The following is an 18,442-nucleotide window of genomic DNA, read 5'->3' on the forward strand; positions in this document are numbered from 1 at the left end:
GAAAATTAGGGGCTCTTTTGATACCAAGCCAAGGTCAGGTAGACCAAGAAAGATTGCAGCCACAACTGGCGGAAGAATTTCTCAGGATACAAAGAAAACCTCAGAGGTAACCACAGGAGAAATACAGGCTGCTCTCCAAAAAGATGGTGTGGTTGTTTTTAAGGAGCACAATTCAACGATACTTGAACAAAAAAGAGCTGCATGGTTGGGCTGCCAGAAGGAAGCCTTTACTGCGTCAATGCCACAAAAAAGCCAATGAGGCATGTCAAGGTGTTGTTGGGCAAACTGAAACCATGTTTTTTTGTGGAACTTGTACAGTAAAGGCTTCTTTCTGGCAACTTGACCATGCAGCTCTTTTTTTTTAAAGTATCATCGTATTGTGCTCCTTAAAAGCAACCACACCATCTTTTTCCAGAGCAGCCTGTATTTCTCCTGAGGTTACCTGTGGTTCTTTGTATCCCAAACAGTTCCTGTGGCAGTTGTGGCTGAAATCTTTCTTGGTCTACCTGACCTTGGCTTGGTATCAAGAGTCCCTAATTTTCCACTTCTTAACCACTTCAATACAGGGCACTTATACACCTTCCTGCCCAGACCAATTTTCAGCTTTCAACTCTGTCTCACTTTGAATGACAATTGTGCGATCATATAACGCTGTACCCAAACTAAATTTTTATCATTCTGTTCCCACAAATAGAGCTTTCTTTTGGTGGTATTTGATCACCTCTGGGGTTTTTATCTCCTGCTAAACAAATAAAAAAAAGACCAAATATTTATAAAAAAAGTTTTTTTTTGTTTCTGTTACAAAACTTTGTAAATAAGTAAGTTTTCTCCTTCACTGATGAGGCTGCACTGACGGGCACTGATAAGGCAGCACTGATGGGCACTGATGAGGTGGCGCCAATGAGGTGGCACTGATGAGATGGCACTGATGATGGGCACTAATATGCGGCACTGATGGGGCACTGATAGGCGGCACTGATAGGTGACACCGATATGCAGCACCGATGGGTACACATAGGTGGCACTGATGGGTACTGAAAGGCGGCACGGATGGGCACTGATAGGTGGCACAGGTGGGCATGGATGGGCACTGATAAGTGGCACTGATGTACACTAATTGATGGTATGGATGCCAATCAGTGCCAAACAATAATGCCTGCCAATCAGTGATGTCCATTGTGGGCACTGATTGGCATCCATTGTGGGCACTGGCATCCATTGTGGGCACTGACTGGCATCCTTGGTGGTCTAGGGTGGCATACCTGGTGGTGACATCCCTAGTGGTCCTAGTGTGGGCATCCTCGGGGGGGCTGCACTGATAATCAATCAGCACAGACCCCCCCTGTCAGAGGAGAAGCCAACCGGCTCTCCTCTACTCACGTCTGACAGACGCGAGTGATGAAAAGCTGATCAACGGCTCTTTCTGTTTACACTGTGATCAGCCGTGATTGGACACGCCTGATCACGTGGTAAAGTGTCTCCATCAGAGACTCTTTACCTAGATCGGTGTTGCGGTGTGTCAGACTGACACACCGCAACAACAATCGCCACGATGCGCGCCCCGGGGGTGCGCAGAGCCTTGATATCCTGGTGATGTCATATGATGTCCGGTCAGGATATTGAAGCCACTTTGTTGCCGTCATTTTGCTATATGGCGGTGGTTCATAAGTGATTAAACAGTACTGACTGGCATATTCAAGGCTTTGGGTATCTTTTTATATCCTTTTCCATCTTTGTAAAGTTTCATTACCTTGTTACGCAGGTCTTTTGACTGTTCTTTTCTACCTCCTCATTGCTCCGTGTCTAGCCTGCTTAGTGCATCCATGTGAGAGCTAACAAACTCATTGACTATTTATACACAGACACTGATTGTAATTTAAAAAGCCACAAATGTGGGAAATATCCCTTTAATTGCCATTTTAATCTGTGTGTGCCACCTTCTGTGTCTGTACCAAGGCCAAACATGCCGGGGTATGTAATCTTTTGATCAAGGTCATTTGGGTAGTTTCTGTTGTCATTATGATTTAAAAAGAGTAAACACAGTAGATAGATAATAAGTGGCTTCAGCCAAACACTAACCATGAGTGAAAGAAATGTTTTTGTGTTATCATTCATATTCTCTGAAAAATGGCCAAGAAATCATAAATTCTGCCAGGGTATGTAAACTTTTGAGCACAACTGTATATGTGTGTGTATGTATGTGTGTGTGTAATATATATATATATATATATATATAGATATATACTCTCTATGTTACCAAAAGTATTAGGACGCCTAATAGGGTGTAGGGTATAATATTGAGTTGGCCCACCCTTTGCAGCTATAACAGTTTCAACTCTTCTGGGAAGGCTGTCCACAAGGTTTAGGAGTTTGTCAATGGGAATGTTTGCCCTTTCTTCCAGAAGCGCATTTGTCAGGTCAGGCACTGATGTTGGACAAGAAGGCCTGGCATGCAGTCTCTTCTCTAATTTATACCAAAGGTGTTCTATCGAGTTGAGGTCAGGACTCTGTGCAGGCAAGTCAAACATTCCTATAGACACACTCCCAAACCTTGTGGACGGCCTTCCTAGAAAAGTTGAAGCTGTTGTAGCAGCAAAGGGTGAGCCCACTCAATATTGAACCCTTACGGACTAAGACTATGATGCCATTAAAGTTCATGTGCGTGTAACGGCTGGCATCCCAATACTTTTGGTAATATAGTGTATATTACTTTCATGCATTCTTGCAGCAGCCCCCTTAGCCCCCCTAATACTTACCTGAGCCCCATCGCGATCCAGTAATGTGCACTTGGCAGGAATGAGGGGCCAGGAGCCGCAACAGGGGACATAAGAAGAGGAGGATCTGGGCTGCTCTGTGCAAAACCACTGCACAGAGCAGGTTAGTATGACATGTTTGTTATTAAAAAAACAAGCAAATAACTTACTTTAAGAGCCCTAGTTTTAGCTGCGCTTTACAGTCGTTTTAGCGGCGCTATTCGGCCGCTAGTGGGTCGCTTTTAACCCCTGCTAGCGGCTGAAGAAAGGATTAAAAGCACCCGAAAAGCGCCGCTACCGAAGCACTTTTCAGGTGCCTCGGCAGCGCTGCCCATTCATTTAAATGGGCAGAGGCGGTCACTGCCCCAAAGATGCTGCTTGTAGGACTTTTTCTAATATCCTGCAAGCGCACCGCCCCAGTGTGAAAGCACTAGGGCTCTCACCCTGAGGCTGCAGGGGAGGCGTTTTTCAGGCGCTTTACATGAGCTATTGTTAGCTCAAAAGTGCTTGAAAAACGCCCCAGTGTGAAAGGGGTCTTAATATCACTTTAACCTTTCCTCTTTATGAAACCCAATTGCTCTCCCTGGCTCATCATCCCAGCACACCAATCTCTGACTACTATACCCATATTCTATTTCTCCTCCAGTCCAGCCTTAAAGTAGGACTATAGCCAAAACTTTTTTTCATTTTGGATATTGTAAGGCCTGTCATGTTTTCTATTGCCATCTGTTGTTGGAGAGATTTCACTTTCCTGTCCCATAGCCACAACAGAAAGTGAAGAGAAATTTCATCAAAGTGAGGCAATCTCTGGTTGTCACCAGAACTACTGTGCCCATTGGAAGATTTCCCCTCTATTCTTATTCTGGTGACATTTCAAAATGTGGGATTTCCTTTCACTTTCCTTCTCAGTGATAATGGTCAACAAAACAAATAGAGATGGTAAATCTTCCTACGGAGGACCTTATAAGTCTTATTGTCCATCTCCACTCTATCTAAACCCTCTTATGCATTCAGCTCAAGGGGAGATTGAAGGTATTGCATTCATAGTATTAGATAGAAAATAGGTTTAGAAAAATAATTGTGACATACTGTAGAAAGGCATACAGTTGTCTAAATACCACAGCTACTTACCTCACAATAAGTAGAACATGTTGTGTTACTCAAACTTGAAAAAGAAGATTCATTTTTGTAACAACTGTCTCCCATGCAGTAATATAAGTGACAGGTATTCTGTGGTAAAATGATAAACAGGCAATGTTAAGTGCAATATGAATACAATGAATTATTCAGTCAGTTGCCTGGCCTGTGTTTTTAAACCCTATAAGAGACAAATGTTCAGTGTTATTGTTTAATGTTCATTTTGAAAAATGCATGTGTGGGACAAGGCTTGATCTCTGTCATGCACCACCTATAGAAGAGTTTTTTTTTCCTGCAATCCATGTTTGACCATGGCTCAATCCTAGGTCAGGATTGAAAAGTAGAATTTAATAAATCTGACTAAAAAGATGATCTCAGTACACCATGTTAAATATAGTAATTTTGTCTGGGGCTGTGCGGGGTGGGGTGAGGTCAGGTGCCAGGATTGAGGGCCCCATGGAGGAGGACATCAGGGGGGAGGAGCCGCTCCCCGCTTTTTTGTGTGTGTAGGTTGCAGGGCCCCATGGAGGAGGAGGAGGTCAGGTGAAGGAGCCCCCCCCCCCCACTCTTTTGTGCATGTAGGTCAGGGCCCGTTGTTACAGTCAGGAAGGCTCCGCTCCGATCAGGCACCAGTGTGCGCCGGGCTGTGTGGGGTGGGTGAGACCAGTTGGTGCCAGCGGAGGGCCCCATGGAGGAGGAGGTCAGGGTGGAGAAGCCCCCCCCCTGCTCTTTCTTGCAGCTGCTGCCGAAGATGCTGGTGGAGATGGGACACAGGCTCAGCCACCTCTCCTGGCACTGTTGGACAGATGAGAGCTAGGAGGACTGGTGCTTCCCTAGGTGTGTGTGACACTGCCCCCCACCTGTGACACTGCCTCTCACCTGTCCCACTGCCCCCCACCTGTGACACTGCTTCCAACCTGTTATGCTGCTCCCCCCACCTTTACTGCTGCCCCCCATCTTTCTCGCTGCCCCCTTACATGACACTTCCCCCTCCTGTCCTGCTGCCCCCTCCTGTCCTGCTGACCTCCTCCAATTGCATTACAAGAATTGGATTTGCTTGTTCCATGTCGTGAGTATGTTCGATTGAAGAGGTGTGGAGTAAAACTGGGCAAAGGGAACTGCCTCGATGGAGCCTAACATCAAGCCAAGAATCCTCATGCAGAAGTGAACTGAGAGGATTATTTTGACCTGAGTGTCCTTGGGTGGGACCTTAGGGAAGCAACTTTCCCCCAAGGAAGGCAAATTCTGGCTTGGGCTGCATTCAAGATTAGACCCAGGTATTCCAGACAATGGCTGGAGAGCAGATTTGGAAAGTTGATTATCCAGCTTCAGGGAACTGAATACTGGAAAACAAAGTTGTGACTGAGGAGTCCTTCAGCAAGAGGTCATCCAGGTATCCTGCGATGTAAATGCCCTGGGTCCCATGAAAAGCCAGAAGTGCAGCATACACTTTTGTAAACACTTGGGGTGCAAAGGATATACCAGATGAAATAGTAGTGCTACAGATTAGAAGTGTTGGTCTCCTACAGCAAAATCCAGAAAGTGTTGAGGTTTAAGGAAGAAGGGGAATGTGTGGATAGGCATCTTGTACTGTATGTCAACAATGCCAGAAATTGCCCAGCTCTGAGAGGTGCAATGACAGATCTTGTTGATTTAATCTGGAATTTTGGTCCACAAAGAAATATGTTTAGTCCAGAATGGGGCGGATGAAACCTTGAAACTGTTAGGCTACTTTCAGACTGGGGCGGGCGTCAGCGGTAAAGCGGCACTATTTTTAGCGCCGCTTTACCGTCGTTTTAGCGGCATTATTCGGCCACTAGCGGGGCAGATTTAACCCCCTGCTAGTGCCCGAAAAGGGGTTAAAGCTGCCGGCATAACGGCGCTGCCCCATTGTTTTCAACAGCGCTCCAAAGATACGGCTTGCAGGACTTTTTTGTACCATCCTGCAAGCGCACCGCTCCAATTTGAAAGCCAGTGTGAGAGCGGTAATAAACCCAAACTAAAATGTAATATATTGCGGCTTATCAATCATCAGATGTGGTGGCTGCATTCATTTTCTTCTTTTTAATTTTTTTTCCCAATGTTTTCACTTGGTGCAGTTGCTCCAGAGCTTAGTAAATTATGTAAAACTTCACTTTGCAAAGAATATCCAATCACGTGCAGGGAAAATGAAAAAAAAACAAAACATCATTTTACTTGCACATGATTGGATGATAGAAGTCAGCAAAGCTTCTGCTCATTTGCTAAGCTCTGGAGCAACTGCACTTTGCAATGTGCACAGTTGATTTGCCTTTAGTAAATCAACCCCTTAGTCTTTTACAATGCACTTGTGTGGTAGTAGTGCCTTTTTTGATTAATTTATCAAGGGGTTGTCCAAAAAAGGTGTCCAACATCAAATGGCTTGCATAGAAGATGCTTTTTATAAGCAGGTTCAGCAGAAAAAATTTTAGCTATAAAATCTTGCGCTTTAGCACGAAGATAAAGGGACATGCTAGATGCTTGGCAAATTACATTCTTGAGAGTGTCAACACAAAACAAAAAGGTTGAGGGCATCAGCTGCCATTGTTCTAAAAGAGAGGGGTCATCAAAGACAATTTCTTGGCCTCTGTTCATTTGTACAGTTAGCAATAGTCTGTCAAATAGACATGGCAGCAATTGCTGGCGGCAGAGCTGAACTTGCAAGAGCAAATAAGGCCTTTATGAGGACTTCAAAATGCCAATCAACAAAAGTGGAATTCAAGCCCAAGGGCGGCCATACATGGATCGATATTCGGCCCGTTCAGAAAGGACTGAAGTTTGATCCATGTATGGGCAGGCTGGATGTACACAAGTCGATCTACAACCAGCTTGTAGGGTTTTTCCTGAATAATCAGTGGCAACGGCTGTAGGCGGCAACACTGATCATTGTATTCTGCTGGCAAAGAAGACTCCCCGCTGTCAGAATACAATACCACAGTGGGAGGGATTACCCCATCCACACTGAATGCATGGATAGGGGAATCAAGGCATTTTATTTTGTTCAACCCACCGGTTGAATGAAAAAAAAAAATGCATAATGTATGGGCTTGCCTTAGTGTTTGGCTATGGAGAGTGTATACTGCGCCAATTAATGTGTCCACAGTATAGAGCATTTGGTGTGAAGCTGTACCTTGTGCCTCATAAAATGCAAGGGAAGGAAATTCCTCTGTGGTCTCTGCTACAAAAACAGGGTCCCCAATACTTTCCTCTATAAAACACTCAAGTAAAGGAGGTTGCTCCTATTATGATCTGGAAACTGAAGGTTATAGAAGTGTCGAGAGTTATTCAAAGAATTCAGACATAGTGGCAGAGAAATTTGCTTTTGTCAGACAGGCTTTTGGTGCATGCTTGAAATGAATCTGGAGTCGGAGAAGGGGAGCGCTTTCATAATAGGACATAGCTCCAAGACAAAGAATAAGCTATCACCCTGAGTGGTGTTTTTAGTTTTCTGTAGGCCATCTATAAAATGCATGTTATTTGGTCCTTTTGTCCCAGCTCCCTTGCACCTGTGGTCTGCCACTGCTAAGTGGGTGATCCCCATGGGTGTACTCATGGAATGAAAGATTAGAATGGATCGGGTTTTGCATGTCCAAATACAGGAGCCACTATAACATAGATGCTGACCATGTTCCTGTGGCTATGTCTCTTTATAAGATGGCAGCAGTAGTGCAGCAACTTGCTGCTTGTGTTTTTTGTAATAAAAATTGCAAGTGATTCATTATTCTGTCTGCATGACAGAGTTACCTCTGAGACTAAATCTAGATAGGATGAGGATAACCGCCAAATTTAAATTCATACAGATAAACCAGTGGAGCACTCCAATTAAATGAAAACAAAATTGTAAAATAACTACGGTATTTATGTGATTGTAGACATGTTTCTTTTAACCACGTCAGCCCGGAAGGATTTTCCCCCTTAATGACCGGAGCATTTTTTGCAATACTGCACTGTGTTGCTTTAACTGACAATCGCGCTATTGTGCGACGCTGTACCAAAACATAATGTACGTCCTTTTTTTCCCACAAATAGAGCTTTCTTTTTGTGGTATTTGATCACCTCTGCGGTTTTTATTTTTTGCACTACAAACAAAAAAAGACCGTCAATTTTGAAAAAAAACAAACATTTTTTTAACTTTCTGCTATAATGCAAAATCCAAAAAAAAAAAAAATAAATATAACAAAATTAATTTATTCATCAGTTTAGGCCGATATATATTCTTCTACATATTTTTGGTAAAAAAAAAAAAAAAACGCAATAGGCGTATATTGATTGGTTTGCGCAAAAGTTGTCGCATCTACAAACTACAGGATAGATTTAGAGACTTCTAATTTTTTTTATTGTTTTTACTGGTAATGACGGTGATCTACGATTTTTAGTAGGACTGCGACATTGCGGCGGACAAATCTAATTCCAAATTACTCTTTTTGGGGACAAGTGACATTATTACATTGATCAGTGCTATAAAAATGCACTGATCAATGTAAAAATGACACTGGCAGAAACGGGGTTAACACTAGGGGGCGATCAAGGGGTCAAAAGTGTGTTCCCTCAGCGTGTTCTAACTGTAGGGGGGATAGGCTTACTGAAACATGACAGAAATCACTGTTCCCGATCACTCTGTCATGTCACTAGGCAGAACAAGGAAATGCCTTGTTTACATAGGTAGTTCCCCGTTCTGCCTCTCCTCACCGCGTGCGTGCCACTGGCGGTGTGCACGCGTCTGCTATCCTGCTTTTACGGAGGGACGTACAGGTACATCCATTTGTGCAGCGGTGCCACTCTGCCGATGTATATTGGCGTGAGCTGTCGGGCAAGTGGTTAATAGCAAACATGTCATACTTGCCTACTTTGTGCAATGGCTTTGCACAGAGCATCCCTGATCCTCTTCTTCTGGGGTCCCCCACTGGGGCCCCTGGCTCCTCCCCCCCGCCGAGTACTCCCATAGCACTCGTGCAGGCTCAATCCACTGACACACACAGCTCTGCTTAGCCCTGCTCCCCGCACTCTCCTCACAGGCTGTGACTGACAGCAGCAGGAGCGTCTGCTCTCTGACAGCACTGAATCGAGATTTAGCTCCACTAAGTATTTAGGGGGCTAGGGGTGATCCTGTGCACAGAAAGTTTTTTTTACCTTAATGCAGAGAATGCATTAGGTAAAAAACCTTCTACCTTTTCAATTACTTTAAATAGTGAATTGCTAATTCATAATTACACACAGGGCTGCTGTTAGGAATCACAGGGGTTCCCGTACAGCCTACATGACACTGCCCCCCTCTTTGCTAAAAATACACAAAAAACATTATTAGCTGTTGGATAGCAACATGGTTTAATATCTTACTTCTGGTATTTCACTTCCTGTTTGACACAGCCAGGTAGGAATGAAACACATCAAAGCTTTGTGATCAGAAGAACAATGCCTTGGCTCAAGCCCACCTGCTGGGACATGTGTGAGTACAAGTTTCAAAGAGACCACTGCTGCCAAGATGTCTATTGAAGATCTGACACAGGGCTAATAGAGACGCTGGCCCTGGTGGACAATATACCATGCTTCCTGGAGAATGGGCAGACATTTGGGAGGGATACCTCCTCGGCAATGTATATTGGATAAAAGGCAAATGGGGGTGGCTATGAGTGGGTGTGTATGTTTGAATGAAAGGAAGACACAGGCTTTTTGTTCTTTCTCTTGGTTGCTGAGAAGCCTGCTGTAAGGGTGTCCCTCTGCTATCTTGGGACTTTGCTCTGACCGAGGGCTTGGGCCTATATTCCATGAGGCCCAGACCCCTTTTATCATCCAGAACCCACAGAGGAAGCCATGTGTGATAAGTATCTTTGATATTTCATTGTTGTTATATGTTGTAGAGATATGCTGTCAGTATAGTGTGTTCTGATTGTAAGCTATGTAACATTGTAATACCCTTTTAGTACTTTTATGATAGTTTCCTAACTCCTTGGGAAATAAAATAAGATATTGTTTTACTAGCAGCACCGTGTGTTTGGTTTCATAGCTAACCTGGTATTATTGCGATATTAACAATAGCATGTGCTCAGAGTTTAATAGACCAACTAATTATAGGGACTAGACAAATTAATACACAGATATAATATTAATAATTATATCGATTATTACATTAGTGGACAGGAGCACATATAAAATTACTGAAAAATCTAGAAGATAAAACTGGATTGAGTTAATACATAAAGCCCTGTGTGTGAATGAGGTGCTGTGGCCTGTAGAGTGTAAATCTGTGTTTTTTTTTTTTAATGTGGCTAGAACTGCATGTAGGCAGGGTATGTTACACTATAGGGACGCAGCATCTGTATGAACACAGCTGCAGGTCCTAATTTGACAGGTGTGTGGATGCAGGTACACACCTCCCAACTTTCTGACATGGGAATGAGGGATACCTATTAGCAAAAGTATGTAGGCATAGGATACACCCCTTGCCCCCCCCCCCTCCCCCCTTAAAGGAGAATTGTACGAAAAAAATGATTTCTTTCCACACATGCTTTTCTTACTACTACTAATGCTTTATATTGGCTTTTGGAATTTACAAATTCAGCAATTTAGAACTTGGATGAAAGGTTTAGCACTGGAAGACACTTTTTGATAAATAAATAGTGCATTTTATATGCAACTATATAGATCAGACCAAAATAAGGGACAAATGAGGAGGAAAGAGGGACAGAGGGACAGCCCCTCAAAATTAGGGACAGTTGGGAGCTATGCAGGTATATAGCCCTGAATTCAGACAGTGTGCATTCAGGGCCACCTGCACACCTGTCAAATTAGGAGCTGCGGTTGTGTTTGTACAGCCACTGCGTCCTCAAACATTAACAGGAGGCTCCACATGCACAAATTGCTCGTTCACACTATAGGGGGCCAGAGAACCCATGTGAATGAGCCCTTAATTTTTTTAAATTACTTTTGTAGCACTACCCTCACAGGAGCCGCTTGGTAATTTGGATTCTTTGTTCTGTGTCTAGACTCCAAGAACAACCTCAGCCACTCTGACACACCTGGCTTAGCACTTATTAGAACATGAGTATAGATACCTTTAACTCGGCTGTGAATTAGCACCAAGAAATAGACACAACACCATTTAGTGGTAAATTAATTCAATGTATTGGTATGGGTTAGAGTAAATCAGGGGTGTCAAACTTAGTTTCATTATGGTCCGCATCAGCATTATGCTTGCCCTCAAAGTGCTGGTTGTATCTGTTAGACTATTGTAGCACTGTCCCCGTAGGGCTTGCTGTGTGTTGACTTCTTAGGCCTCCCTCTGATTACCTGCAGACAGTTGCTGGGGGTTTTTCACATATCCCTCCTTACTCCCGTTTGCTCGTTACTCAATAAACAGTCCAGGGTATTTGGGTATTTTATATTTATTGTGGAACTTGGATGGGAGAAGGGAATAGTGGGATACTCCACATGAACTATTCCCAGTAGATAAGGACACCTTTTACTTGGCCTCACCAGATTACCTGTGGAAGCAGACACGCTGCTTTTACCATACTGCCACTTGTATGGAAGAATTAAGTCTTCTTGCTCTCTCTAGAAGCAGAATTGATGCAACTACTTTATCTTCAGGACACTCTCTAGCATCCCCTTGACTGACACCTGTCCTGACTCTTCTAGCTGAATGGATGGCCCTCACAGGACAGGCCCCATGACACAGATCTGTACTCACAGTAGGCAGAATCAGATTCTTCCTGATGTCTCCCTTCCAGTCAGCTCTGCAGAACCTCTGGTTTCAGCTTCTCTCTGTCTTTTAGGCCCTCAGGTCGACTACCCAAGGCCGCATGGCAACTTCTACAGCCACCCCCTCCCTCCAGGACCCCGCTCTCCAGCCGAAGACCCCAAACATATGTGCCCTTAGCATTTATACAGTCACCCAGCATGCAACGAGGCACTTTCCTCTGCAAATAGCCAGGGCTGTAACAATGCCTGTGCCCTCACTTTCTAGGTTTCCTCCCACTGTACAATATGCCTCCCTATTGCACCAGTGTGAAACATTCAGACAAGCTGAGGTGCACCTGAGCACCAAGAGCAGACCTCACTAATAGATCCTGCTCCCTGGTAGGCAGAGAGCATTCTAAATTTACCTAATGGTCCCCCTGTTAGGCAGAAAGACCCAAAACTATACTCTCTTCTAACTCTTAACTAGGAGGGTGCTATACTATACTATATAAATGTATCTACTCTTTGTCTTATTAAATTACTGCCTCTGCAATTGATTATTACTGGTTTTAGTAATAACTTAATACTTAAGCTGTAAAGGGCAGGTGCAGACCGGCACTGAGCCCACTCACACAGCAGTTAATGCAAGTCTGAAAAGGAGGGTCGCCACCTCTGGTATCATCCACAAGAAGCTTTATTGGAGATTGCTCAGACAGAATATGGTTCTGCCATGGTGTTCTGTCAGAGCAGTTTCCAATAAGGTTTCTTGTAGAGGATACCAGTGGTGTGCGACCCTCCTTTTCAACTGGCATAGAATTGTATTATTCTCATAATATGTATAAGCAGATGCCCAGAGCACCCCCCTTACATCAGATGACAAGGGCCCCCGCACTAACAGAAGTCAAGAGTCCCTCACCATCCATTACCTCACAGTGCACCCCCTTAGCTTTTGCTGCCGCTGGGAAGAAATTGGGGGCAGAGCTGGGAAGCAGAAAGTGCAGGGTCTGGATGACGACCAGAAGAGGGCTGGAGTCAGCTGCTGGAGTCTGCTGAATGCTGAGACCAGGGGAGGCAGAGACGGGGGTGCCACGGCTGCACAGAGAGTCACAGGAGCTATAGGAGGAGTTCTGTCCTCCTCTCTGCTGCTGACTGCTGAGACAAGATGGGGGTGCAGAAGAGGGGGATGCCACAGGTGTGAAGGCCACTTGAAATGGCCTGGTGGGTCAGATTTGGCCCGTGGGCCTTGTGTTTGACACATGTGGAGTAAATGTTGGTTTTCGCATAAATGAATACACAGAAGGTAGGTCTGCTAGACAGTATAATCACTATTCCAAGGTAATTTAGAATAGAGTTCTGTACACTAGACTGGGATTAACTCATGAACCAGCAAAGTCAGCAATAAACAGTGCATATAAGCCTTAACTGAAATGTGAATAATAATACTAAAACTAGCCTACAATACACTCTAGGAGAATGGTTAGGATATGGTGCAATGTCCCCTGAGAGGTTCTTCTTAGCATAAGCAATAGGTAGAAGTCTCTGTATACCAGCTGTAAAGGGACAGTCTTTAGTGGTATCTCTTCAGCTGGCTAGTGTTGGGGCCCAGTTTTACTGTTGGTGCATATGAGAATAGTGTCAGCCAAGCCTGGTGGCAGTATTAAGGCTACTACAGTAGATGACTGTATACAGCTGTGTACGGATTATTTTTGGAGAATAAGGATATTGTTTATGTCCTTTTTTACACGGGCAGCAGTGTAAAATTAAACCCCTATCAGATTTGGTGGGCACTACCATCTGCTGAACACAACCAATTCAGGTGAATGGGGTAGTGCTGCAACCGCCCTGCACCTGTGTGCAATGCATGCAGTTGCACTGCAGTAGTGTGGTATTTAGGGGGTTAAAACAGCCATGAAAAGGCAACATATCGCCTCCTTACCATCTGTGAAACATCCCTGAAAATTGGTCCCTGAGCTATCCTTGCCTCATGTGTAAACAAGTCCTAAAAGCATAGCTTACATAGAGCATGAATAGTGGAATTTAAAAGAATGTTTTATACATTTTTACAGTGCAGTTGTCAGTTAAAGCGATGCAGTGCCTTATCGCAAAAAATGGCCTGGTCATTGAGCAGCCAAATCTTCCAGGGCTGAAGTGGTTAATGGCCGGCCACACTGCAGATACTCTTCTACTGGTAGGGAGAAAAATTACAGAGGGGGAGCCCATAGCGTAAAACCATTTTTTATTAAAATAAAATTGAAATAAACAAACGTAGGTGCACTCACATGTTTTGGTGCCTATAGCCTGGCACCTGATGTGTTCAGTATGTGTGTATCAAGGGAAATAATCTGGCTGGCATCCACTGGATACCGCTCAGTTGCGGTTTTGGCTCGGTTCCCTGGATTGATTCCTTGGGCGGATGTGTTGTCACGATGATGCGATCAAGCCTCGAAGAGGCCAATAGAAAAGGCTGTCATCAGGAAGCTCCCTGGATGACCCTGACTATGCTCGGCTTCACAAAATTTGGCCCCTCATAAATTACCTGTCCCAAACATTTGTAGATATGTATATAACCCAAAAAACAAGCAATATCTCCCCTGAAAGCATGCCAGATATGAGTTCAAACTGTATAAGCTCTGTGACGGGGCCACAGACAATACATACCGCGTTAGAATTTATCAAAGCTCGTTAACACCCCACTTAGAAATAAAGCCTGCTTGCGCAATGAAGAACTACTCGCAGTAAAATGGAAAGACTAAAGGGATGTATTCATCCCATCTTCCATTCACACAGACACGTCGGTCCAAATGAACACAGCATCTGATGTCATTGAAAAGCCTCTCTGTGTCCATGACAATAATCTTTATATGGGAGGCGTAGACTTCAATAACCAAATGATGAAGCCATATTTAGTTGCCTTCAGAGCTAGACACTTGTACAAAAAAGCGTCTATATATTTATTTCAATTGGCTCTATATAATGTTTATGCAATTTATAATGCAATTGGAAAAGCTGGATCCTTCCTAAAATTTCAGGAATCAATTATTTCAGCCCCTCTATATACAGAAGGCACTGTCGCCCAAAGCCCAAATCCAAATGCAGTTAGCAGGCTGCATAAAAGGCATTTTTCAAATGTCCTCCCTGGTACCCCGACACAAAAGTCACCCCAAAAAAGATGTGTCTGTAGTAAACACAGTAGGAGACGTATAACCTGTCCTGGCCAACCTAGACTTTGCATCAAGCACTGCTTCTATCGCTACCACATCTTAGCGGAGTTTTAATCTAAGGTACAGCATGGCACAGTATAGGGCACACAATTCTGTACATAAAGGGTCTTCAAAGATGTTAGGTAGTCAGGAAACTGTCTATAACATTCTGAGAGACCCTAAAATCACAGGTTGGAAATGTTATGGTTCCAAAAAAAAATTGTTTTAGTGCATTAATGTTATATTGTTACTGCATGTTATTGTTAACTGTTGTTTGCTTTGCAGGAACACCCGCTAGTGTCCGATGTGTCCGCCATAATGTCGCAGTCCCGATAAAAATCGCGGATCGCCGCCATTACTATTAAAAATAATAATAAAAATGCTATAAATCTATCCCCTATTTTGTAGACACTATAACTTTTGCGCAAACCAATCAATATACGCTTATTGTGATTTTTTTTTTTTTACCAAAAATATGTAGAAGAATACATGTCGGCCTAAACTGAGAAAAAATTAGCTTTTTTAAAAACAAAATGGGGATATTTATTATAGCAAAAAGTACAAAATATTGTGTTTTTTTCAAGATTGTTGCTCTTTTTTTTGTTTATAGCACAAAAAATAAAAACTGCAGAGACAACCAACTACCACCAAAAGAAAGCTCTATTTGTGGGAAAAAAAAGGACATCCATTTTGTTTGGGTGCAGCGTTGCATGACCGTGCAATTGTCAGTTAAAACGACACAGTGCCGAATCGCAAAAAATGGCCCGGACATTCAGCAGCCAAATCTTCCGGGGCTGAAGTGGTTAATGAACATAAATCATCCTGCCAGGTCCGCCAGGGTGTCCTGGCAAGACCACAGGAGTCAGTTGCATAGTAGTATGGATACGCCCTTGGATTTGGCTAGGTTATTAGTAGAATGGTAAGTAACTGGGCAAAACCTATTCTTTAAAATGGGAAGTTTATCATCTCTGAAGTGCGCTTCCTGGATAAACGCCACATCTGCACGTGAGCATTTCAGGTCATTTAAGAGTATACGTCTCTTTTCGGGGGTATTTAGCCCCTTGGCATTGAGTGAAAGTATCTTAACAGTATCCATCCCAGGCTAAGGAGCGGGGATTGGATGAAGTAGAAGAGTAGAAGTGAGAAGAAGAGAAAGAAAAACTACTATACCAGAAAAAATTAGTAGTTACATTCAGAGAGTCATGTAGATAGGTACACGGCCCTTGAAGCTATAGTGTCAAAATATTGCCAGCAGCACATTTCAGCCAGCGTTGTCGCTGGGGTAATGCACCAGCCTAAGTGGGGGAGGGGATAGACAGGAACCAACAGGGTTTGCCCCCACCCAGCCTACCCAACCCGGCGTGAAAAAAAATTACAGTAACGGCAAGCATAATAGTGTATCCTTATAACCAAGGTAACAAAAGAACATTCCCTCATTATTGGAACTGTAAGTTAGCAGAGTCACCCAAGACAGCATGGAGTCATCCTCCTATCCATTATGCGGACAGGGGTGGCTCCACCACGTCAGAGGACCTAACTGCGCACTTGGGACATAGCAGACTGACACCCAGGGAGGTTATACAAATTTCTAGTAGAGATCAAGGCACGGGAGACCCGAATGAAAGAGGACCTCTCCTGCGAATCAGTCCACCCAATCGCGTGCCACTCGTGATCTGTGTGTCTCCCTCTCCAAAGTGGCACCCCGCACAAGGTGTCTTCTGTCCCGACTCCACTGGACCTCCAACATCCGAAGCCCCGGTGGAGACCCGGCATGTCCTCACTGCCCATGCAAAACAGGGGCTATAAACACAGTGGAGAGTAAGAAACCCAGGGGGAGCACCTCCCATCTTTTATATACCTTCTTTCTCCTGCTCCAGCTCCCCAAAGCAGAACAGTAGACAGCGCTAGACCTATCATGCAGTATTATAAAACAATGTTGATGCCTAAGTTGCTCGACCCATCCCAGTGAGAGAGGCAAGATACATGGCAAATGTAGTTTACAATTTAGCTAAGGCAATAATAAGAGCAAATGTTTATAGTATTTATAGAGGGTGTTGTCACAGGTAGATAGAGCCAGGTCTGCAGCATTTACAAAATACAGGTAAGTTGAGTCTATCATACTATATTTTCAATGCTACAGAGTGACTTTCGCCATCAAGTCTTGACTGATTGTGCCTTACACGTGCATCAAGTGCTGTAATTGCATTATCTAGAGTCTGCCAGGCTGCATTTTCTAGCTGTATTTTTTAAAAAGGAGGGGGACAGCGTCAGCTGTATTCAGTCCTCGGTGGACATGCATACACTTTTGTTCCACAGCATCACGTAGTGTCACGGATTGTAACACAGCAGAAATGTGGAACTCAAACATTAAGGCACTCAGACCTTCACAAGGTATAAAAATCCTGTCTGTTCCTGTAAGGGATGTACACAGCATAAGTGCAAAATGATGTTCCTCTGTGTGTTTCAGGTCTTAAGAGTCGATGCAGCTCCCATAGACTGTGTATCAGGAAGGGGGCAAACAGAGCAGTATTCTGAGGAGGTGTAGCCCATACTGCATCCGAGGGCATGAGTTCTCTGCGGGGGCAGCTAGCAAAACAAAGAAATAGCTATGCAGTCTAACTGAGCGGACACAGAAGACAAAGGGTAGGTACGATTACCTGCACAGGGAGTATCGTGAAGAAACGGTGAGACGTTGGCTTGTTCCCAGCTCTGTGGGCTGGGAGAGGGTTTTGCGGGGTTTCACGGGGACCCTCCGCCGCGGGCGCTCCGGGTGTTCGCCGCGTTCTCTGCGGCCTGAGGCTGAGAAGACCACCAGGTTGCCACCGAACCCACGCGTTCCGCTGTCCGGGGTATGGACATCAGCCCCGTGGACTGGGACGGTGTTCGTCTCCATAAACTGGAAGAGTGCAGGCAGGTCTCCAGGTGAGCGCAGAGTAAAAGAGCGCTGGTCTCTGTGGAAGGTGGCTGAGAGGAGGAACCCCCATCTGTAGGTGTTGCTGGACAAGCGTGCAATCTCCAGGACTGGGCGCAGCATGGCGCGGCGCTGTAGAGTGGCTCTGGACAGGCCTGGGAGGATCCTGATAGGGGCACCGTCAAACTCCAGGTCGTCATACTCCCATGACTTCCACAGTACAGTTTCCTTGAGTGTGTACAGTGCCTTGCAAAAGTATTCACCCCCTTGCCTTGGCTTTTTACCTATTTTATTACATTACAGCCTTTGTTTCAATGTTTTTTTTATCTGAATTATATGTGATGGATCAGAACACAATAGTCTAAGTTGGTGAAGTAAAATTAGAAAAATATATACATAAAACTATTTTTCAGAAATAAAAAACTGATAATTGGCATGTGCGTATGTATTCACCCCTTTGTTATAAAGCCCATAAAAAGCTTTGGTGGAACCAATTACCTTCAGAAGTCACATAATTAGTGAAATGATGTCCACCTGTGTGCAATCTAAGTGTCACATGATCTGTCATTACATATACACACCTATTTGAAAGGCCCCAGAGGCTGCAACACCTAAGCAAGAGGCACCACTAACCAAACACTGCCATGAAGACCAAGGAACTTTCCAAACAAGTAAGGGACAATGCTGTTGAGACGTACAAGTCAGGGTTAGGTTATAAAAAAAAAATCCAAATCTTTGATGATCCC

General features: G+C 44.2%; 1 protein-coding gene across 1 annotated transcript in view; it reads right to left on the reverse strand.

Annotated features, from left to right (window-relative positions):
* The window catches only part of LOC141128303 (uncharacterized), a 122,828-nt gene that overhangs the window by 35,757 nt on the left and 68,629 nt on the right, over positions 1 to 18,442 (reverse strand). The window contains exon 5 of the mRNA XM_073615513.1: positions 3,885 to 3,983. Coding sequence (XP_073471614.1) covers positions 3,885 to 3,983 — 99 coding nt within the window. The remainder of the gene's footprint in view (positions 1 to 3,884; positions 3,984 to 18,442) is intronic.

This window comes from Aquarana catesbeiana, linkage group LG02, assembly GCF_042186555.1.
Source record: "Aquarana catesbeiana isolate 2022-GZ linkage group LG02, ASM4218655v1, whole genome shotgun sequence".
NCBI classification, from domain to species: domain Eukaryota; kingdom Metazoa; phylum Chordata; class Amphibia; order Anura; family Ranidae; genus Aquarana; species Aquarana catesbeiana.